The sequence below is a fragment of the Glycine soja genome, chromosome 11 (genome assembly GCF_004193775.1).
Source record: "Glycine soja cultivar W05 chromosome 11, ASM419377v2, whole genome shotgun sequence".
NCBI lineage: Eukaryota > Viridiplantae > Streptophyta > Magnoliopsida > Fabales > Fabaceae > Glycine > Glycine soja.
Genome location: NC_041012.1, coordinates 4105022 through 4128607, shown reverse-complemented (window position 1 = coordinate 4128607; position 23586 = coordinate 4105022). Strand labels below are relative to the sequence as shown.

The following is a 23586-nucleotide window of genomic DNA, read 5'->3' as shown; positions in this document are numbered from 1 at the left end:
AATTAACAAGCTAAAATAATTAAATTTTTTCCACAAGGTATTATTAACTTGTACGCCTTAACTTTTTAGCAACTTTTTTACACAAAGTTTGCTTCTTTAATTCATTGCATTCTGTGTTTGTTGAAAAGTTTACTTAACCTGACAAGACAAGTTGATTTTCCCATTCATATACTAGCATATATTGATGATTCTGCATTTTTGCATATTTTAAAAGATCTTTGTCTGATAAAGTCATATCAAGCGGGAAAAAAAATAAAGAAATCAAACACCGAACTTTGGCATAAGTATTTAAGATTATTATGTTATTCAGTTATTACTATGATATTTCTATATGTTATGTTTTTAAAGAAAATTTTATTATTTGAGACACTTATTTTTTAAAAAAATGTAATTAACTGAGATTTAATTAAGATTATTATAAAATATTTAATATTACATGTACAATTAGTTATATTTTATTTCATATATGCTATTGTTTATTTTAGACATTTATTATATCTAGGCCTTATATTGTATTCAACATTGATATTGATACCATTTCTATTTTCTAATCCAAGAGAACAAAAGCCGGTCTGAAATCTGATAGCTGATAGAGATATTGTCCTAACAGATGGAATGGATCAGGTTATTGAGTTGGAAACTCAACTTCCAGATGGTATTTGCTCATGATTAAATAGTGTAACAACAAATCTACACGATGTTCTGATTTTGAAAGCTGCGCAAACCTCATGCAAGTCCCTCTGTTAAACTAAAATATCCATGCTCCATATTAACTGTTAACTATTAACTATAAGGTTATATGGTTAAAATGTAGGAGAAACCACTATATTGTTTCAACATCAATACAGAAGTGGAAAGGGAAAGGCAGGTGATAAGAATCATCATTATACAATTGCAAGAAACCGTAAGCCCGTAACAATGACCAGGAGCTTTCAGCCATCCTGATCCTATATTGCAAATTTCCTATTCTGTCGTTGACTAATGTTACCTTGGTACAAATCCTGAAACACAATAAGGGGAAATATTAAAATTATAATAAGGGGGTGTTACATAACATTAGTTAGGGCTACCAGCTAAGACATCATATCCACTATCACAATGGAGAGCCATCATAGTATGAACCATAAACAACAATGTAAGAAAGGTTTTTCAACCCTTGGAAACTTGAACCAAGTAAACTCAGCCTTCTAGCTATTCGTGTGTAAATAAGGGTAGGTTATCAAATATTGCAAATTGCAGGTTGAATCCCAAACACCCTAGAGAAAAAGAATTCTCTGATCCAACATGATCATGATTCATGAAGATTGGTAGCAAAGCTTAAGCAAGATGATTTTTAACTTGTCAAATTTGTGACATCTTAACATATCCATATAAATAAAATTGAAAGAAATAAAGCACCTAACAAGAGCTTGGTCAATAACTTCAGGCTAACACATGTAACTATTTTATCAAATCATTTTTCCAACCATGTTATGCACCTAAATGCAATAACCGAAAAGGAAATGTGGCCATCCAGAGTTCCAACATCTAGAAATTGAGTTATATACTGAAAAACATACGACATACCTGAACTGCTCTGGATGCGTTCTTAGCCTTTCTTGGTTACCATCTACCTCAGATGACCTCACTGATCCTTGATTATAGCCTCAGCAATTCCAAAATTTTGTTTTATCTAATTTCTAGCCTATAAGCAGTTCTATGACATTTCACTGTTGGAGGCAGTATTTCAGTGTACATACTAAAACACTAGAAACCCCGCTTATAAAGAAAGCTCACTTATGATACATAAATACGTAAATATTATAACACTAAGAGCTTCACTTGAGACTTAGCTTGCATATGGTATACAATAATACTCGTCACAGTTACAATAAAACAGCAATAAGCAGGAAGTAAAACACGAGGAAACACCAGCAATTTGGAGAATGGACTGGTGAAGCTGATCTGGAGAACTGAACAGATCCTGTAAAGCTTCCAGCTGTGTTGGTCACTGGACTTGTATTAGGTACAGCAATGTTCTTGCAAGATCCAAAAGGTGCTCCCTCCTGTAAAATCGCAGTAATTATGTAATTGTCTGCGATAAATTTTTATGATCAAAATGCACAGGTAGAACCAGTGCTATGATAGAAATCCATGCACATCAAGAATTCCACCTTGTCATATGATGCAACACCAACTTATCATACACCCAAAATTCTGCACTTTTTATGTGAGGGCCAGACACCTTGTTAAATGATGCAACACCAACTATACCCAAAATTCTGCAATTTTTATGTGAGGGCCAGACATCTTTGGTAAAGAAAGTAGTTATGCAGAAGCTTATTTCTCTCTTTATTTTAGAGTTTAACATAGAAAAATAGAGGCAGAAATAATAAAACCATCATAAAAGACTCCCAAGAGCTAAAAGTAAATTTTTAGTAAACAGTCAAAGGATACCATGATTTTAAATTTTGGCTACTTTCAACAATAACTAAAACTAAACCTTTCTTTCCCCAACTCTAGATTGATTATCTCTTGCATTATGATTGGCTACTTTCAATAACACACTCACAGAATTTCATATGGGGATATTTTAAATTTGATGACTGACCAACTGTCTTCCTCAAATTCAGACAGAGTATCTGAATCAAATTGATATAATGTTATGTACATAAAGGGTCAGGCTAGAAAGTATATAATCTCAAGGCCTGATGTTTCTTGTTCATGTGTACAATCAACTATCAATCAAAGATGAATTCCATAAAGTTGGCCTGAAATTATTCTAAATTAGGTTCCACTCACTGAGAATACAAGACGTATGAAATAAGAAATTATCAGAATAAAGAAGAAAGTTCACAAACAAATGGCATCAAGCCAATACATATCTGGATAAGAAATGCAAGCAAACCTGGCAAGCAGAGATTGTATTACAGCCACACAATGAATGGCCATTCATTTTATCCACGATATCAAAAACACCACCACCATCACTCCTCTGCATGAAATTTCATTTAGAATTCTAAACTGGATATGCGAGGAATTTTCTGTATTATTGAATTGGAATAAACAACACAGAAGAATGAGGAATACCATGTAAAAATTAACTGCTAGGAAGTTAGGCAACACATTCCCTGCAGCTTTGTAACATGTGTTCACCATATCAACAAGTGGAACCGAATGCTCTTTGCATGAGTCAGCTTCAACTGGATCTGTTGGAAAGTAATTCTGCAAGAAAAGTGATGCACTTCTAGAATTTAGCGGCTTTGATTCTTTTCTATGCGGGCAAGAACCCCCTTCAACTCCAGGATCTCCAGCTGCAAGTCAGAGAAAATTATGAGGTTGTCATTTCATATCATGCAGAATAGAGATATCCATGTTACAATGACATTGCACTTACACTCATTCTCAACCATGTAAGACCACTGATAAGCTATTCCTTCTTCAGCTTCCTTTGAAGCATCCGAAGTGAAAACAAGAAGTCGGTGATTCACTTGAACCATCTCTGTTACAGTGGGCCAATCTTCTCCCTTTTTAGGCATATCAGACACAGGAAACCAATATTTATCAAGTCCAGCATTTCTGAATAGATTAGTCAACCCCTTCGGAGTATGCACATAATCCTCAATTACAATGGTGACGATCTCTGTCGGGTTTTGAGTCAAGAATGCCTCCACTTCTCTCAAAGTATTTATTGCAGGTTGCTGAGAACATTTTCGGCATGACACATTAGACAAATCCCCACAAAAGCAAATTTAGATAGTACATTGAATAACAAAGAGGGGGGTTACAGTTAGATTACAAATGCAGTGAAGTTGAAGCATTGCCCTCGAAATGAATGACAAAGCCAGATATCATTCTCGAAGTCGTACATATCCAACATCAATCCTCTCGCTCCATTCTAAGCAACATTCATCAAACAAATGAATAAGAATCACTAAAGAAACAAGTAAATTATAAATACCTATGTGCATATAATAGTTAATATCACTAAATTTCCTTCATCCTGAAGCTATGTACATATAAAATTAAAATCAGTGACTTCCCTTGATGGTGAGGCTGAAAAAGAATCCAGAAAATGCAAAATGAAGAAGAAAACGATGTGACGTTTTGTTTCTCCGAGGAATCTCACAAAAGAGGACACAAGAAGACATACCCTCAACTGGTTAGTAACAGTGTCTTCTTGATTGTAAAAGGTGAGTCTCTGAACTCCTCCAGGCAAAGGTGGCGCATCCACGATGCTGAACGAATTATGAGTCATGATCCACGAGTACTTGTTGAAGGGCAAACCATTCACCTGCATGTCCCCAACAAAAATAAAAGAGACAGTTAATGCTGTTGTTATCAGTGAGACATGTTATGTTGTGTTGTTGGAGGTTACGAGAGATGTAACGATGGTGGCTTGGCCTCTGGTGCAAACGGGCCGAGTCCTGCCCAAAGCGGGGCAATTGCCGCAATAGAGGCCTGGCCCACAATCGGTGGCAGCTGTACATGCTTCCAGAACCTGCGAATTATGGCAATAATATTTTCATTTCAGCTTATGAATCTTAAAACAAGCAGTAGTTGTAGTTTGCATGGATGGATCATATCATATCATAACTCAGTGGAAACCTTAAATACCTGGCAATTTCCATTAAAGCATGCGGCGGAAGAGGTGAGGAAGAGGGAGAAGAAGAGTGGGGCAAAGATGGTAGGGGCTGAGGCTCTGCATTTGGTACGGGAATCCAACAAACGCGAGCACATGGGCATGGCACCACCACCACACCAGAGAGAGAGAGAGAGGAAAGGTTGAAACTTAAAAGTTGAAAGGAAAAGAAAGAGATTTTACTGTGCAAGAGGAGAGAGAGAGGTTGATCAAAGTTTCGGCTTTGTAACCTTTAGTTTTTCTCGTATTTTGAGGCGATTGCTTAACGTTTATGTGTGTATTATGTAATGCACTTTATTATATTATTTGAATTAAGATAAGAAAAATGTTTATTTAATACAAGGCCGACAACATGGGTTAGCCTTGACACATGGGTTCTGTTTGGTAGGAAAAAAAAGAAAAGAAAATAAATATAAAAATATGAATCTGACAATAATTTTATTCTTATTTTTCATTCTCTTCCTCTTCAAATAAATGCATCCTTAAGTTGCTTGTTCTACATACTCTGCTACTTTCTGATATTGCTCTCCCTAGGGCTGGGATCTCTCTCTTTATTATGCTTTTTCACGTGGTGGGGTACGTTGCTTCTGCTGGTGGTGGCTGGAGGCACCGTTTTATGATAGGCAACAAACCATGCAATTTCATGCCCGTATTCATATGTCACGTGTACGTGTACAGACAACAGGCTCAGCAATATATCATAATTTGGTATTCAAGTTGTTTAATATCAATAATCTCTGGGCAAAAAACAGGTGTTTATTATCAATGTTATACGACACTCCATGCCTATGATTATTTCTGGACTAAACAAGTATTATTTCTAATGGAATTTTTGCATTCAAGAAAGAGTCTCAATTCGATGGTTTAGACTTTTGGATAAACTTTAAGTTATATTATAATTAATGGGTAAAATACAATTCATAAATTCATAATGATCAATTACAAAGGTATTTGAAAAAAAAAAATCATTCATTCGTTAATCATTTCTAACATTCAACTTATTCATTTAAAAATAACTATAGGCTTCAAAAAATTATGTTTAATTATTACAATATTATTGTGAGCAGAGCACCTAATGACGAAGTAGCAAAAATAAGAAATGAGCTTTCAACTTCACATTAAAAAAAACAAAAAAAGCTTTCAATAACATTGGGAAAAAGAACAACTCAGCTCATCTTAAATAATTTAATAATCTAAAAACTTAACATATATATTATTAACTATCGATGACAGCGTTTGTCAAAAATATTTTATGCAATTAAACTATCTAAGCGGATAATTATATCATGCGTATCATTCTCATAATGTATTACGTTAATGAAAATTAGTTTGTACTCCGTTGTAGTGTCTTAAAATTTAAAGCATAAATGCTAATATGATCCATTTGATTATAAAACAGTTATTGTCTTCTTGTTTTTGAAAACCTATATAAAGAAATAGATTGATCAAAGTAATTGTTATAGAAGTCACTAATTGGGTATATACTTACCCAAATGGATGCATGCTAATGTTTTGTGAACTAGGCTATGTTGAAATCAACAGAAAAACTTAAGGATACATATAGAAGAACTTATCTATACTTAATTTAAATTTATCTTATCGCATAAACACTTATTTAAATGTTTAAGAGTTTATAATGTGTTCGTAAGTTATTTTTACTTATTTCAATAAATTCTCAAAATAATATATAAAAAGAATTACAGCTTGTATAAAAATAATTTAATTATATTATTCTTTGATTATAAAATACTTGGATATTTGCAAATAATATTTATTTAATAAGAGCTTAACTAAGTAAACGATGGCAACACATTAAATCTATTTGTTGTACACCAATTTTTTTTTAAAAAAAAAAAACTTACAACATTTACCTAGTATAAAACTATCATACTCATCATGCTTTTACAAGTACATTAGCCTAGGGCATTTTACAATCTAAATATATTTTGGTAATGTACATTATTTAAAAAATATATATATATATATATATATTTATATCGTAAAAACATATTTACCACTAGAAATGACTTACAAAATCTTCATAATTTTTTTTTTTTGTTACAAAGAGGGGCAAAGCCCCTAAGCAACAACATAATAATTTGTTAATTTCAACGATTGAATCGATCAAATGTTATTGTAAGAATTGTAAACGATATGCGCATCTCTGATTTGCATTTGCCCATTTCCCTCCGGGAAAGAATTGCATGGAATTTTGATTAAGCTTGTATTTTCCGTTTGGAATGGTGAATATACAGTCGATTAATATTAAAATGAATTGTTTAAATGTAGTTAGTTACCTATGCAGCAACAATTGCACGGCCTTGCTACGAACAAAAAACTTAAAACAATACTTCTTTCCGCTACCAATGAGATTGCTTCCCCTACGTGTTAAAGAATAACTTAAAAGAATTGATTTTTGAAGAACAAACACCCATTAAGCAAGCTTCTTTGCACGACCACTTGAAGGAGCCCCATCCTCTTTTTTTGATCCAGATGCCTCTGGCTTCCGAGCCCACGCAGGAGCCCTATCTGGCTCATAACGATAATCATAGAACAGCTCCTCCCCGGCACAAATCCGTTCCTTGGCAAAAATGCCTACCCTATGATCTCCAGCAACCATAATAACCTGCCAGTTTAAGCATTTAGAGATTGTGAATGACGCTGAAAACCTAGGAATACTCAATGCAATGTGAAATAGAGCTCCAATAAATAACACATTTGAAAAAGGTCAGAACTCATAAATACCTTTGCATAACAATTTGGGTCAGGAGAATGGTTCGCAAACTTCAATTTATCACCCTTTCGGTAAGCATCAAGAACAAACTGCATATACAACAATCTTGTTCATCCTATGTTTGATACATGCATATATATGTAACATAAAGAACTTATCACCCACAAAAGATGCAAAGTCGTAAAAGCTTGCCTGATCATTCAAATTAAAGAGAAAAGATGAATTTTCACGGTCATATATCTTTCCTCGCTTATCTGCTTCCCGATGAGAAATCAACTCTCCAGTATACTCTCCAAGGTATTCATGCTTACCAACACTATTCTGGAGGGTGAACAGATTGCATTAGCAAAAGGAAAAACAGTGCATAACCATATAGGATCATTTACTGGAGAATACCTTTAAGAAGGCTCCCCAGCCGGATACATCAGACCTTCCAAGAAGAACCTGTGTAAGCATATTAGATGTTAATTGCCATCACAGCAAATATAATAGAAAAGAACTGATCTTCAAGTACAATTAGCAAAACAAAGAACAGACACAGAAAATATTGAGAACAAAGAAGATTGTTATATTGGATAGACCAAAGTCCATGCAAAATCACATCCCCATGAGGAGAATTATATGTCTACACAGGGAGTTTCATTTCTAAGCATGATTCCATCCACTTCTCTCAATCATAATAAATGTCTCTTATTTTGATAGAAGCATAAATTTGCCAGACAGAAAGTAAACAAATCTAAATACCAGTGTAAGATTTCAAAGAGGTAAGACAGGAAAAGGCAGTCAAATAATTTTACCCTTTGCTGTTGTTTGAGAAGAAGCTTCATGTTTCTACATTCATAATTGTCCCCTCTTTGGCTAGGAATCCCAAGTGTACCATCGCCACAACTGCAACAATAATAAGACCCAAATAGCAAAATGTATCATAGCAAACAGAGACTTGAGATAGACTAGTAATCAACGTAACAGGAATAATATAGTATAAGCACTTAAGAAGAAAGGCAGAGAAGTCCTGAAAACAGACATAAAATCAATTTTTTTCCTAACAGCCAAATAATTATTCAGATCCATCATTGTGTGAGGAAATTATAACAGACATTTAGTTGACGGAACAATCAATTCAACAGGTTAAAATTATGACTAAGTTTATAATGATGAGGCAGGTCTGAGAAATCTTAAATATACACATAAAATTACTATCAAGGATCAACATAAAAACTAGGAAGTTAAAATTAAAATTATCGGAGCACACTAGTTCAAGATTCTATCTTTTTTATCAAGATCTCACTTAAGGATTGATAAAAATCAGCAAGAATACAAACACACATAATCTGCTCTTTCATAAACATAAATAAAAATTAGCAATGAAAAGCATAAATCATATTATATCTCATCCCAAAAAAATAGCAACGAAAATTAGCTCTAAAAACTTCTAATCAGCACCGATCATTCTTAATTAAGAAACTCATTAGTCAAAAAATTATTTTGATCATTATCGCATGTTAAGATTATATATCAAACTATGTTTTGCAATACTAACTCAGTAATCACCTCTACTTATTTTTCTTTTCATCCCATGAGACCTGTTTCTTTAAGTCAACAATTACATGCTTGTAAAATAATTACTTCCAAGGAATATAAGAAATCATACCATCCATCCCATATATGAAAATTAATTATTGCCATCTAAAAGCAAAAGGTATGAATCTTACAGATGACAGAGCAATGCTACACAAACACAAACAAGTAAATCTCACCTGACCCAACAATTCCTACAAACATCTGGATCACATTCCCTATCTGCAGCAAAACATGGACATTGACGGCTTCTGCATTGACTCTTAGCACAATGACAGCCACGAAATCGATTCTTGCAGCTCTTGGGGCATCTTGATATGAAAAGGGGGAAAAAGGAAATCATCACAGGAATTAACGGATGTTGGATGCATGTGCTGTCAGGTAGGCAAGTCACAATAAAATATCCGTGTAAACTATAAGTACAATAATCCCTAGAATTTGTGAAACCAGCGTGGAATGTAGAAAATCCCCAAACACTACAATTCTAAATGCCTCTCTTTCATCAAGGTTCTATTTAGCAACCTCAAAAGCTTACCCACAGTACTTCTCACAGCAGGTTCCATTTTGAAGACAAGGACACTGCTTTCCACAAGCCGTTTGGCAACCACATGGATTATACTGTCGGCAGGGTTGATCCTTTCTCTCTGTAATCCTTTTCCTAATTGAATGATAAGCAGCAGATTTCCAGGTGTACTTCAATCGACGGACTCTTCCTCTTCTACGTAAGAATCTAGACCTTCGTCTCACTTCATTATTACCCTTACATTCATTTTACCAAAATTGGATCGGTTAAGCACTATTTGCAAGAAAGAAAAAGCAAAGTGAAAAGTACACTAAGTATAATTGCATTAAATTAACCTTGGAATAGCCGTCCATGAGGGAATTTGCAACATCCCCAGGAGGACCAGACATCTTTCCATCTTCACAATTTATGTATTGGAAAACATCCCAACACGTCTTTAGGCCATTTAAGAGATTTCTAGCTATTAAGCAACTGCAGTAAGAAAGCAAAAAGTTGTCACTTAATAGGTGATTTGACAGTCAAGAAAGAGAAAAATTATGTTTAAAGATATTGGGGAGATCACTATTAACCCGTCATAGTTAAAAGAGACAAATTCAAACATAAGCAAGCATCAAACAAGACACGAGTGGGCAAAGTGACGCATTCTAAACTACATGTGATAAAATTAAAGTTGACCCAACCACATGAAGAATCTGTAATTTACCCTGTATTTATAATTTATTAAATCAGAAGTTAGAGCTATAGAGAGAACACCTCATTTATTCTTTAAACATCTTCCCAGTTTTCACTAAGCTATTCAATATACCAGTTTCGTTCACTTTCTCATTAAAGGAATGGACCATCAGCCATTAAATTCAGAATAGTGGCAATAAATACTAATTTTAGGTTCTACTAGAACTTTGGTTTCATGGTTCATTGGAAGGTTCTAGGTGCTTGAAGCATACTACCAACATATTGAGAAATGGAGATAGATTTACAAAATACTTCCAGTCCTTTACATAAGAAAGGAATAACCAGTTCACGAAGACCAATAAAAGTAGTTAATTTTAATTAATAGTGTGATGAGTTTAAATTTTATTCCAAAAATACCCATAGAATTAAATAGTCTGAGTAGTAGCTATATTTAATGACACTACACATAATTAAAGGAATAATTTTCCCACAATGAATGTGGCTTATATTGTTATTAAACCAATAAATACATCCACCTACATGGGTAATGAGTGGCTGTCTCATTAATAGATTTCACAATAAATTAAGGGTATAAAAAAATTACAACTAATACACCTAAAAGTGGGCCCATGTTTCTTATATAAAGGACCGGAAGGAGTATTAATGAAATAGTTTATCATTGTAACAAATACGTAGGATTACAAATTACAATAAGTAAAATAGATGTTTGGTATAGTTAAGTATATGAATTTAATCGGTATAAACAGTTACTTAAAATAGTTTCAAACTGCCATTCACTGATATTTTAATACATCATTTCTTGTTACTACTTCAGATTTGGTCTTTAAGTGAGTCAAATGGCATAATGTGATCTATCTAGCAGATCTCACCTAGTGAGATAAGGCTTTTGTTGTTGTATTATTTGTTGCCACTCCACTCTTTATAAGAAAAATAAAGGTAAAATAAAGAATGACATGTCCTTCAGGTGGATACTGTAAAATTCTTTTATACTAACATATACCAATTAAATTCCAAGTATAGAGGAAATTGATTGTTTAAATTTGATAAATGTTATGCTACCAAACTTTCATTAGGCAAAAATTCTAGACTTCAGAAAATTCAGATTAAGAAAACCCTCAACAACAACAAAAAAAACAGGCATTAGGTAAGTGGTTTTTCTACTTTTACTTTATGGTGTATTGGATTTAAGCAATTAAAAACACACAATCCTAAAAAATTCCACATTTTAAAAATGTTCGACATAAGTATGAACCTGACCTTTTGCTTTTTATAATAGGTGTCAGTCCAATGCACAGATGTACATTTAGACTTTCTTTTCTAAATGAACTAATAATTTGCATAACTATTTAGAATTAAATATTAAATAGGTTCTCTCATAAAACTAACCCTAAACATTTTTGTCTAACCTCCCATGCATCGTGTAGGTTTAATCTGGTTAATAAGTAAGCCTCAAACACCCCTGCCAGTTTCCATTTTAAAAAGCTATTCCTTATATACTTGATAAATAAAAATGAGATATATATTTCCATCATCATGCAGCTTGTGCTTATTTCAAGTAGCCAAGTATAGAGACTGTTTTCAAGAATATGATTTAAAAAAATGAAATCCTATCAACCAAATCAATCTGTGCATTTTGAACCAGAACAATTATGAACAAAGTTGACTCAGTACTTCAAAATGTTACCCATCCATTCCCCATGTAATTGACTGAAGACATGCTTGACTTCATATAAACACTTGGACAAGTGGTCATACTCTTGCATGCTTAATTATTTTCACACCAGCACTAATTACACCATCCATGCATTACGTTATATTATATACTTATAAAGAAAAATAAGCCAAGCATCCCCAATCCAAACATAAGCTAACCTGTTTCTACCAAAAATCTCCATTCCTTTCTCTAAAAGTCCCTTTTCAAGAGCTTTCCAAGATTTATTATCAGTGATTTCTGGTTTACAAACATTGTCATCTACAAACTCTTCTTTCCTCGTGTTGTCTTCACTGCTCATGGCATGTGGGTCAGTGACCATATCATTCGATGAACGGTCAAGAGCTTCACTCTGCATTATTTACAGATTATTATGAATCAATTCCTTCTATATCTTGCCGTCCAAAGAAATTTAACATATTTATGTGGTAAAATATTGTTTCTTCATTATCTGGTTTGGTTATAATTGAATCAAAATGCAAGTTTCTTAAACGAAGGAAGAACATTACTTACAATGGAATCAGAATCAGAAACCATTGTTTTCTTCTGCCGCTTCTGCATGCATACTAGGACTCGTTCTGCCACTCGCTTACTGTTCCTTTTACCAATTCCACCTTTCCCCACAGGTTTAGTTTTAGGAGGTGCTGAGTGTGAGGCTGAGACAGCATCTTGTCCAGGACCATTCTCTGAGTCACTACTCTCTGATATGTTTTTTGCATTAGATGAAGCACTTTCACTTTGGCTACATTTTATCCGCCTCTTAGCAGAAGATTTTTTCCTAGATAAAGCACCACCAGAGGACTTCTGTTCATCAGCCTGGGCAGAGGATGTTTTGGCAAATCTTTCCGACTTAAGTACCTGAATCAAGGTTTAAGAAAATTGAGTATATTGTTAATAATAATAATAATAATAACGATAATAATAATAGATGGATAGATCCCTAAAAACAGACAAATGCATACCGATCGGAAACAATTTGGCCCACAGGATGCATTTTCAGTATCAGGAGGGTTCCATGTAGGTTGCTTCTCAGCCTGTTAAAGTACCAAGTCATGACTCAATAGATACTGTAGACTACATGAAAAATAACCAATAAATAGTAATTACAGGGAAGACAAGATCTTGTGAACATCCATGTAATCTACAATCAAAAACCTGCAAGTAAAATATGGCAACCAGTGAGATATTGAGAGAAAGATGGTGCAAGCTATCAGAGCCTTCATGGGAAAAAAAAACTTACAAGGCATCGTCGACAAAAGAGGTTGTCAAAAGAGTCAAGAGCTGCTTCAAGATCCTTTTCCAGAAAAGAATTGCCACTTTGAGAATTCTCTTCAGAATCCCCAGCCTTGGAACAGCCACCAGCATTGTCTTGAATACTGAGAGTTTCATACTTTGCCTGTATAAGATGTTTGACGGTGTTTCATATCTCTGTAAAGCCAGCACAAAGCAAATGGGAAACAGCTGGACGAAAGCTTACACTACGACCAGTTTTCATCAGAGTAATCGGGAGAGAGATGGCAGAAGCAGAAAATACATGGAGGAACAATTCAATGAATGACAAAAATTTACCTTAATTTCACTAGTGTTTCTAGAAAAACACTGAGCCAACGACTCCAGAACAATGTCAGTTAAACCAAACTCTTTGACAGTCATGCTGTAAAATCAAATCAGACATTATGAAATCCAAAAATCTGTCTGTCATGCAACACAAGAAAAACAATATGTAATATGATGCAACATAATGGCTAAACATCCTAACATGAAATTCATGACGATACAAACATGACAAAAAAAATGCTTCTTCAAAGAAAAACCACAGCAGAAGGGTGCAAAGTAACTGAAGAGTTTTTTATCTTAACAAGATCAATTGGCAGGATAAACCAAGCATATAATATTTCTATTAGTATAATAAGTGTATGCAATAGTTTCTTTTCCTAATAAAGGATTGAATTATACACTCAACTAATCAAGGATCCTCTTTGATCCCTTCTGTAAACAGGAAATATAATAACAAAAAAATAACTGTCAAATCATCCTATCAGAATCTTCTCTCTTGGTCAACTGAAAGGCAACGCAACATATGCTCCAATGTATAAATAATCACAAAATAGTAAACTCATGTGATACTTCAAAGACAGTGAGCAATGGTCCAATGGGAAAAAAAAATGCTTAAACAAACTAGAGTCTTTCTTTTAGTGCATAAATAAATAACTTCAGAATAACATTAACACAGAAAGAGAAAGAGACAGAACAAACACATTGCTTCCTACTCTAAAAGCTTAACCTCATGAACATGACACAATACAGTCAGGCATGCATTTCAATTTTATTTTACACACTAACAGAAAAGATCTGACAAGGAAAAAGAAACGGTGAAAGCAACCAATAATGGTTTACTAAGCTATACCAACCGAAGTATATAATCTTCTGATTCTATAAATTGTCTTTTCTCCTCTTCATCGTCCATAGTTTCCTCTTCACTGTCACTGCAAATAAGTGCTTCTCCACCATTCTGATCATAATAAATTCGTCTCCGGCCTACAACTGACTGATCCTCGGTCATTCTTTGATTTCTGTACCAGAATGAACACAAGTAGCAAATATCTTCAAAAGATCCAATTTTTTGCATCAATATAGAAGAAAACTATAGAGATGAAAAGGTGAAACTACGATAGAATAAAAAGAAAGATGAGTGCTATGTGAAAAGGTAAACACAAAATAAGTAAAGAGACTTGAGTGCTTAATAAAGAACTACAAAAATATTAAGTCCTGTCATGAACCAAATTCTCAGAAAGTACATTTATATCTAAAAGTCCTTTCCAATGGTTTTACCTAGAGTTTTCCTTGGCCCACTCCACTATAGGGACTCTACTCCATCCAATCCACTCTTCTCTTAATGGATCTTTTCACATAACCAAACCACCTAAAGCAAAATTCAATTGTCTTTTCCTATTTTCTACCCCTACTTTCTCTCTAATGCACTCATTCAAGATCCTTTTATTGTCCAATGTCAACTCATCAACCACAACTGCCTCATTTTTGCAACACTGAGTTTATGCTATTGTTGGCTCTTGACCACCTAACATTAAGTACCATACAGCTTGCAGGTGTTATATATGGGAAAGAAAAACAGATTAAGGCAAGCAAACCTGTCCAAAAAAATCCATGTAGTGTAAGGAGGCAATTTTTTTACTTCAGGTAACTTGATAGGACGAACAGCATTCTTTACAGCAACATTAGACCCTAGAAGAACTGCTGTGGAACCATGGCTATCGTCATGATAGCCATTGCTCTCCACATCACCATTACTCGCATGAACACCGTTGTGCATATCAATTGCATCTTTTTGCCTCTTTGTAAGTAGGTCCAGACTTCTATTCGTATCAGTAATGCTGAAGTTCCTTCTCTCCATTGACATTGTGCAGACATGGTTAGTGACACCAACCAGCTTCTGTCTGTTTTCCTCTATTCTTTTCTGATATCCAAATGCACATCATGAGGGGAAAAAAAAGTCCAATAAAAATAAAAAACGAACTACAGCCATAAGTTCATCTATTACACCTTTACAGAAACAACCCGTTCTGCAGCAACTTGTTTCTTCAAAGAATCAATAACCAGTAACACATCTTTACCAGCGGGACTTGAATCCTCCACTTTATTTGACTGCATTGAAACGATAGCAGTCACACTCACAATTCAAACAAATCCGCTAGTCACTCTCAGCATGTAATGATTGCAGGAAGGAATTCATCTGACAACAACCAATGCACAGACTCCAACTCAATAACCATAATCTTCCGTAACCAATAGAACCAAGAAAGTTATAAAAGCTCATTAAGAACTCCCGTAAATGCTGGAAAACCGAACCACATCTCGAATATCCTTCACTATATACAATGCAGGTACATCTCCATTTTTTAGCCTATTTTAGCAAGCATTTACTCAAAAAAAAAAAATGTAGCAAGCTGTTTTATGTTGAAGCAACATCAACAGGTTAAAAACGCAGCCAGAGAGAGAAACGCAAATTAAAGACATAATTAAAACCAGATCGAAGCAAAAACGGAAATAAAACTAAAAATCCGAAGCAAAATCAAGTTAGCTGGCATGAGTTAGGGAGAGGATAAGATAATGAATGCATTGGAGAGATATAGAGAAAGAGTACGGAGAGATCAACGAGAGGCTCTGATCTGGAAGAAGAGGGCGAGGGCGAAGGCGGAGGCTTCGACGCCATTGACGGCGGCAATGGTGGCGGAGCTTATCGGAGCCGAATCGAAAATGAAAATCGGATCGAGATCCGAATCATGCAGGTGGAATTGACGATGGAGAAGGGCTTTGAGTTTGGGGAGTGGATTTGGCGGGGCGAGTTGAAAGTTGAAACCCTAAGTCACGTCTCAAAATCCTTAAAAAACAAAATTAGGGAAAAACGCTTTCAATTTTTTTCCGCCGCTTTTGACGACACCTTTTCTTATTATTAATCTTTTCTTCTCATTTTTTATTTTTCGGTATTTTGGTTGTTGGGGGAAGTGACTGGAATGGGGGGAACGCGATTTTGAATTTATATGCACTGTGGAAACGCAAACTACGCTTTTATCCCCTCCCTCGCTAATTTTCTTCCCTTCGTTTCTCCTCTTTTCTTCAATTTCGTTGTTGGAACTCACGAATAAAAAATTATATCCTTGTTTTTTTTTTTTAGTATATCCTTGTTTTTTTTTTTAGTATATCCTTGTTTTCGGTTTTCACACTTCAGATTATTTGTTTGAATAAAAAATACATTTCTGAATCAAGTCATCAATTCAAATATAAAGGATTAAAGCTGACTCTCTTAAAAGTATTAAATGTCTATATTTATTTGGTTCAAATAAATTTTTCTATTAATAGTTAAATATATTATATGATCCTCTAAGTCCATATGTATGAAATAATATTTAGTAAAAAATCAATTTTATGTATAAAAAAATAATCTCTATTAAATAAATTTTAACACTTCAAGAAATTAATCTCTATCTCTTGATAATACTTTTTTTTTATGTTGTAAAAATACAAAAAATAAGAAGAAGAAAATAAAAGACTAGTGGTGTCGGATAAATAAGATTTCTAATATATCAGTCATTAACATAGATTTCAGTCTAGAAGGACAAGTGTCCAAAATAAGAAAATGATCATTCTTCAAAGTTTCCTTTTTTATGAGTGAATCAGCATAAGTGTTTCATTCACGAATGGAGTGTCTCAAGGTGGTCTTCCAATGAAGGTGGAGGAAACTTTTAATATTCTGAATAAGAGGATGGAAGGAATAAGATGAAATGACTCCATTCGTGATGAGTTGAAGAGCCACTTTTGAATTTGATTCACAAGTTAGATGGTGAACTCCTTCAGGCCAAGCCACATTAATGCCACGGTATATAGCTTGAAGTTATGCATGTGTTGGATGAAATTCCACATGATCCATAAAAGCCCACAATCCAATGACCATGATTGTCGCAAATAAGACCGCCAAACCCCACCTTGTCCAAGTTACCAATAGAGTTGCCATTGACGTTGAGTTTGTGCTCCCCAGGTTGAGGTGGTTGCCACTGGACGAGCCTTTACTGTTGTCAACTAACATTCCTACCGCAGGCCCTAGTAACTATTTTGAGTAAACTATGGATATGCATGGTTCATCACTTATATGACAAGAACAACATGTTTCGAAAAAGACTTTGTTGTTCCTCACCTTCCAAATATGCCAACAAGAAATAGCAAAAAGAACTTCTTGATCCGCCAAGCAATTTCTCTAAAGCTAAGTTGAGCTATTATCATCTAAAGCATGAACTTTAACATCGAGCTGAAGAAATTCCAAATCCTAATAGCCTTTGGGCAATAATGAAGAAGATGTAGGATATACTCTTGCAAATAACCACACTAGCAACAATAGCAATCATTAGCAATATGCATGTTAGTGCTAAAAAGATTCATCGAAAGTCTCTGATGATCAATCAACCAAAGAAAATGTTTAATATTTTTTGGAAGCCCAAGAGTTCACACTTAAGAACCCCTCCCTATGGAGCTAGCAGTGGATTAGTGAGCTTAAGTTAGCTAACGGAATGCATAAGAGGCAGTGTAAGCACGATTAGAGGAATGTCCCCATGTGATCTCATAAAACACTATCATCATCACATTGAGTATCTTTAATCATTAGACTCGTGATCTTGTTTCTTCTTCTTGATCTTTTTATCACGGTCTGGGTATGAAAAAATATTGTATTCTTATTGTCAAGCTCCACCCAATTCTCTCTTGATTTCTTAAACCACAATATTTCTTCTTGAGCTAAGACCTCGTCATAAAGTTTTTGAAGATCTTTTTCAAGCATAACCAAATTAGAAGAATAAAATTTATCAAGAACCTTGTGTATCCCTCTCATTCTTGCCTTTATATGCCTCTTTCGATTGAAAATATTGCAAAATTTTTCAAATTAAACTTTGTGGAATTATCTCTAATTGCCCACAACTTACAAAAAGTGTTACCTGTAGTGTTTTCCCAAGTATTGGCCACCATATGATTATAAATTGGGTTACTGTTCCAAGCTGTCTGAAGTGAAAAAGCTCTAAAGTTTTTGCTCATCTCCTCGAGGAAATAGACAATAATCGAGTTGTTCTAACCCATGGGGAGGAAGGAGCTCCCTAAGTGCATGAGGAAAATGCGATTCTCCAATCTGGATTAGTTAATCCACGATTCAGCTTCTTGCGAACATGAGTATCATCTCTAGTATGTCTCCTCCACATAATAAGGTCGCTCACCAAGTTAGTATCCATAAGACTACAAACATTAAGACTACATATGATACTACAAATGGTTTTTTTCCCATCTATGTTATTTCTCTCTTCATAATTTTTAATCTATACTATTTTTCAATTTAATTCTCAAAATACATTATTTTTTAAAATAAAAAATCAGATTGAACCAAAATAACTTTTTACCTGTGTTGTATTTTTTTAGTTAAGAAGTCAAGTTGGACCAACCTAACTTTTCACTTGGGTTTTTTTAAATATTATTTTATTAAATTAATTTATTTTTTGTTTATATTATTTTTTAAAAAAATAATAATAGTTCCAGTTTAATAATTTATTAATAATCTTAAAATAAATAAAAACAAAGTGATTAAAAAAAATATTAATTAAAAACACAATAAATATATAATTACTACATCTTAGTTATATTATATGAAGAAATTAAAATACTCGAAAAATATTAACAATTAGAGGGACAAATATAATAAAAGAAAAATAATATAACATTAACAACTAAACCATGAAAAATGATGAAATTAATCATAGCTTGCAAGATGTTGTGCACCAGAAATGTTTTTCCATTTGAATTATTCTAGTGAGTTGTTCATCATGTACAAATATACATATGTTGATCGGTTCGAGATGATTGGATTACTTATTTGCTAGAAATAATTAAAATTTCTATTAGACAAAAATGCTTTTGATCTCAAATCGCATTTCCACTAAAAATAAATAAAGAAATTGAACTAAAAAAAAAGAGTAGAATCTACCGACAATAAATTCATAATAGAAAAAATTATTTCAACATACTTTCATTTTTAGTTTTTTCATAAAAAAATATTATTATTTATATATTTTATTTATGATGTATTCTGACAAATAAATTATTAAACTAAAAGTATTATTATTTTTTAAATTAAATAATATAATTAAAAAATTATTTTTTATATTAAATTTATAAAATAACATTAAAAAAACACAGGTGAATCTACCTTGATGATTTTGCTCTTCTAGATTTGCAGCGTCGATCGATATTACATTTGTAATGACCTTCAGCAGACTTCGTACAAATTTCACAAGACTGTCTTTGATTAGAGTGGTTAATTTGTTGTAATTAGTGGTAAAAATTGTCATGAGCCAATTGTATGGAGATGTGAGGTTGAAGCATAACATCATTCCAATTTATGCTTTCATTTTAATTCCTTATAATTTTTCTTTTATCTTTAGTCCGTGTAAATATGTAGGTTCTCATTTTAATCGTTGAAAATATGTTATTTTCACATGATATATATAGGTAACTATCACGTTACCTAAGTAGTCTAAATGATAAGGCTGACAATTAATTTATTAGATACATTAATATTTAGATATTCATTAGTTTCAGTAGATTTTTTTTTAAAAAAAGCTGATTGATTATCTTTAATAAAATATTGTCTTTTAATTATATATTTTTTTCTCTTAATGAAACTTTAATCCAAACTTTACTTAAAAAAATTAAATTTAATTCTAGACAAACTAATGATTTATTAATATTTAAATCCATATTTGATGTAAAAAAATGTTAAACCACAAATAAATGAAAAGACTAATGTGATAAAAAAAAGGCTTAGAAACTAAAAGTAAAAAATGAGACATGTATAAAACTAAAAACTTAATTAATCTTCTGTATATACGTTAAAAACCTAGCATAGAAATTAATTTTAGATGAAAAAGAAAAGAAGCTGTAAGTCTGTAACTTGTAGCAGTTAAAATGGACATGGGCTAACGAAGGCCTAAAGGCTGAGAAGCACACACATTTGTGTAAATATGGATCATGTAATTATGTGGCAATGTTTTTTTCCGAGAAAAAAAAGAGAAGGAAAATAGATAAAGGGAGTGGGAGTGGGAGCAAATGAGGCGAATAGACAATGAAGGTCGGCGGCGTGGTGTTATACGGCGGAGTTCCACGTGGCAGCGTCGTGCCTCTGCTTCTCAGCCGCCGCAGAGTTTCTCTTCGCGCCTCTTCTTCTTCTTACTCCTCCATTTCTGGTAATGCATTCTTCTTCTTCTTTAAACCGTTTTGCTCTTTCCTTTTTCATTTTTCACTCTCTCGTGGCAGACCACGTTTCTTTCGTGAAGGATGTAGCTGCGACTCAGCCTCCTCAGCATCTTTCACAACTCCTCAGCATTTTGAAAACCAGAGGTAAACCATTTTTGTCATCTTACTAGTATTAAAAACTGTACCATAAAACTTTATAATCTCAAGTTTAGAATAATCGTGAATCTGTATTTTTCAATGTACTTGAACACGTGGTTTACATTATTTTGGATTTTTGGTATATCCAATTGTTCTATGCACGTATGTGTACTTTGAATTCCTTCCCTTGAGGATTGATTTTGATAATTTAGTTAGGTTTATTTTTCTTATGTTTTTGTATATTACACAGGTGAATCTATTATCTCTCCGGGTGCCAGGCAAGGATTAATTCCTCTTGCTATACCACTGTCGAAAAGTAGCTCTGGTATGAGTTTAGGCCATAGGGTTAAGTACTTTGATAATTTTTCAAGTTCAGCACTGTTTTTGATTATTTTCTTGACAGGTAATGTAACTGCACTGCTGCGGTGGCCGACGGCTCCACCTGAGTAAGGCTCAATGACTCTCCTCTGCTGTGGTTAATTTATTACTGTTTTAATCATCTTGTTGATATGAACAAATACCTGCAGGATGGAAATGCCAGTGGTGGAAGTCAGAAACTATGGAGTATGGCTTTTAGCTAAGAGTGTAAGTGGAGCATGCTTGGTTATTTGACTGCATCAGTGTGTTTGGTTTTGATACATTGTGATGTTGATTGATTGGCACTGAAGATGGTATTATTTAAACTGTCTGTTTTCTAAATACAGGTAGACCAATTTATACACCGAATGTTAGTTGAGGAAGATGCAAAGAATGGTCAAGAGAGAAATGAAGAAGTATTTTATGCTTCAGGTGATGCTGGGGAGAAACTTTACAGAAAGGGTGATTTTGCAGAGTCTGGAATCTCTAACCTAGATGTCTATCTTTTGAAAAAGGTATTAATAAGTATGTAGACTGTGTTTATGACTGTCGTGGCAAATCATTGCAAGAATCTAAGTTCTTTTCAGGTTGGTCTATTTCCAGATATCATAGAGCGCAAAGTGGCACGGCATTTTGAGGAAGGAGATCTTGTAAGATTCTCATGCATTTAGTTACTTCCTCAAGCAATAGTCATTAATATAAATTGAGACATGTTGGTTATGTCTATGTGGGAAGGTTTCGGCATTAGTAACTGGGGAATTTTATACCAAGAAGGAGCATTTTCCAGGATTTGCTCGACCTTTTGTGTTCAATTCTGAGGTTTTGTTGAGGTTGGTGTAAACATTTATCTGTTACTTTCAAGATGGGTGAGCTTACCGTTTTCATCCTCTAAGAGCCTTTCTTTTCAATAATTTTCTATAGAGTTGGACGTAAAGTAGAAGCTAAAGATGCTGCCAGAGGAGCTTTGAAATCACCATGGTGGACCCTTGGCTGCAAGTATCAGGTATGAAATCATCATCAGTCTGATGATTTTCTGGTTTAAGTGTAAGCTTCTGTACTTATTTTCCTCCGTGTCCCTCTTGAATTTCTTTTGTCATATTCGTTTTTGTTAGGACGTGGCTAATATAGCACAATGGGAAGATGAGCAAATTGAGTACATTAAAGAGAAAGTGACTGAAGAGGGAAGGCAAGAAGATCTTAAAAAGGGGAAGGCCCCTGCACAGGTGCTATATAGTGTGAACTATTTATCGATTTCATCCATGGCTAGGGTGTATGCTGATATTCATCTTAATCTTGCTTTCATCTTCAAATCAATTGCAGGTTGTACTAGATGAAGCTGCTTTCTTGTTGGATTTGGCTTCTATAGAGGGAGAATGGGATGAGTATTTGGAGCGGATTGCCAAATGTTACGAGGAAGCAGGACTTCAAGATGTCGCTAAATTCATACTTTATAGAGATTAATATTAGCAGATTTCTTTCCACCAACAGGCTTCTGTACATTTCCATTTCGGCATTTCCAGTACTTCATAGTTCATATGAAGTTTTGAAAATAATTAGAGGAAAATTATACGATTTATTCCGCAGGCTTGGATATTTTTCCTTCAGTTCTCATTTGTTGCAATCAATTTAACCTGAACTCCTCATATGCCTATTATGTGTCATGCTCTACATATAAGAATAATGATATTTTTACAGTCTTTTTTAATTCACTTGTGTCGGCCTTTTTTCCCCCCTCTCAAAAATAATTTATTATGTGTTTACATGCATTTAGTTTTAACTGGTTGGTTCAACACTTCGAGAGGCTCCTAATAAACTGATATCATTTATCAAAGTGATTATTATTTTTTAAAATATTATTAATAAGTAGATTAGTTTTTGGAAATGTACAACCTTTTTTATGGGGCCCTTCAACAAGGGCTTCGTCGGCCTTACCTTGGGCCAAACTTGTTTTTCATAATCAACCAATCATCTCCACTCCTCCATCCCAACACCCTTTTTCTCTATTTTTCAGTTTTAATGGACTACATGCTTAAAAAAAGAAAGGCTAAAATGTAAAATTTGTTTTTTTATTTTTTCAAATTCGTGATTTTATTCTTATTATTTTTCAAATGAGACATTTTATCATTCATTTTTAAAAATATTGTAATTTTAATCTTTCTATTTTTTAATTTAGACATTATGTCTTTCACTTATTGTAAAAACTTACGATTTTAGTCTTTTTTTTTTTAATTTCAGATTTGACTGATTTTTTTTTAATAAATTAAGCTTGTTAGCAATTAAATAATTAAAAAAAAAACATGTCATGTGAATAATAAAAATCATGTGTTGATTAATGTTTACAAAATATATAGATTAAGGTTTGAAATTAGTACATGATTAAAATTGTGAATTTTTTAAATGTGAGTCTCAATTAGAAAATAAGAAATTAA

General features: G+C 33.6%; 3 protein-coding genes across 5 annotated transcripts; 1 reads left to right on the top strand and 2 right to left on the bottom strand.

The window, feature by feature from the left end:
• Positions 1 to 743: 743 nt before the first annotated feature.
• Positions 744 to 4877, bottom strand: LOC114374659 (PI-PLC X domain-containing protein At5g67130-like). 2 transcript variants are annotated; one of them, XM_028332327.1, is made up of 9 exons: positions 4597 to 4877; positions 4358 to 4480; positions 4133 to 4273; positions 3779 to 3877; positions 3377 to 3680; positions 3070 to 3293; positions 2888 to 2974; positions 1567 to 2045; positions 744 to 1001 (listed from the first exon to the last, which is right to left on the bottom strand). In XM_028332327.1, the coding sequence occupies exons 1-8, from the start codon at positions 4723 to 4725 to the stop codon at positions 1866 to 1868; spliced, it is 1287 nt and encodes a 428-aa protein (XP_028188128.1). In that variant the 5' UTR covers positions 4726 to 4877; the 3' UTR covers positions 744 to 1001; positions 1567 to 1865. The 2 variants fall into 2 exon arrangements, with proteins under 2 accessions (XP_028188128.1, XP_028188129.1); XM_028332328.1 differs by lacking the exon at positions 744 to 1001 and adding an exon at positions 2154 to 2261 and having other exon boundaries at positions 1920 to 2045.
• Positions 4878 to 6789: 1912 nt separating this feature from the next.
• On the bottom strand, positions 6790 to 16392 carry LOC114376685 (histone-lysine N-methyltransferase CLF-like). 2 transcript variants are annotated; one of them, XM_028334913.1, is made up of 18 exons: positions 16023 to 16392; positions 15422 to 15523; positions 15010 to 15335; positions 14272 to 14433; positions 13430 to 13514; positions 13101 to 13256; positions 12968 to 13015; positions 12823 to 12894; positions 12374 to 12718; positions 12022 to 12212; positions 9792 to 9927; positions 9469 to 9692; positions 9113 to 9244; positions 8153 to 8243; positions 7752 to 7799; positions 7548 to 7676; positions 7367 to 7444; positions 6790 to 7247 (listed from the first exon to the last, which is right to left on the bottom strand). In XM_028334913.1, exons 1-18 carry the CDS (start codon positions 16089 to 16091, stop codon positions 7056 to 7058), a joined length of 2586 nt encoding a protein of 861 aa, XP_028190714.1. In that variant the 5' UTR covers positions 16092 to 16392; the 3' UTR covers positions 6790 to 7055. The 2 variants fall into 2 exon arrangements, with proteins under 2 accessions (XP_028190714.1, XP_028190715.1); XM_028334914.1 differs by having other exon boundaries at positions 15422 to 15611; positions 16023 to 16156.
• Positions 16393 to 20491: 4099 nt separating this feature from the next.
• Positions 20492 to 22862, top strand: LOC114374493 (protein IN CHLOROPLAST ATPASE BIOGENESIS, chloroplastic-like). Its single transcript, XM_028332145.1, has 11 exons — positions 20492 to 20652; positions 20723 to 20806; positions 21051 to 21125; positions 21204 to 21246; positions 21328 to 21385; positions 21505 to 21672; positions 21745 to 21807; positions 21893 to 21987; positions 22079 to 22160; positions 22270 to 22380; positions 22478 to 22862. The coding sequence occupies exons 1-11, from the start codon at positions 20532 to 20534 to the stop codon at positions 22616 to 22618; spliced, it is 1041 nt and encodes a 346-aa protein (XP_028187946.1). The 5' UTR covers positions 20492 to 20531; the 3' UTR covers positions 22619 to 22862.
• Positions 22863 to 23586: the final 724 nt, after the last annotated feature.

Bases quoted from the DNA above. Each gene is read 5' to 3' on its own strand.
- LOC114374659 (XM_028332327.1), bottom strand. From the start codon at position 4,725: ATGCCCATGTGCTCGCGTTTGTTGGATTCCCGTACCAAATGCAGAGCC. The intron at 3,878-4,132 runs GTATGTCTTCTT...AATGTTGCTTAG, and splicing joins CTGTTACTAACCAGTTGAGG to AATGGAGCGAGAGGATTGAT. The intron at 3,294-3,376 runs GTAAGTGCAATG...TCTGACTTGCAG, and splicing joins TTACATGGTTGAGAATGAGT to CTGGAGATCCTGGAGTTGAA.
- LOC114376685 (XM_028334913.1), bottom strand. From the start codon at position 16,091: ATGGCGTCGAAGCCTCCGCCTTCGCCCTCGCCCTCTTCTTCCAGATCA. The intron at 15,336-15,421 runs GTGTAATAGATG...TTTGGATATCAG, and splicing joins AACGGGTTGTTTCTGTAAAG to AAAAGAATAGAGGAAAACAG. The intron at 9,693-9,791 runs GTTAATTTAATG...AATGAATGTAAG, and splicing joins TCATGGACGGCTATTCCAAG to GGTAATAATGAAGTGAGACG.
- LOC114374493 (XM_028332145.1), top strand. From the start codon at position 20,532: ATGAAGGTCGGCGGCGTGGTGTTATACGGCGGAGTTCCACGTGGCAGC. The intron at 21,808-21,892 runs GTAAGATTCTCA...CTATGTGGGAAG, and splicing joins ATTTTGAGGAAGGAGATCTT to GTTTCGGCATTAGTAACTGG. The intron at 21,988-22,078 runs GTTGGTGTAAAC...AATTTTCTATAG, and splicing joins AATTCTGAGGTTTTGTTGAG to AGTTGGACGTAAAGTAGAAG.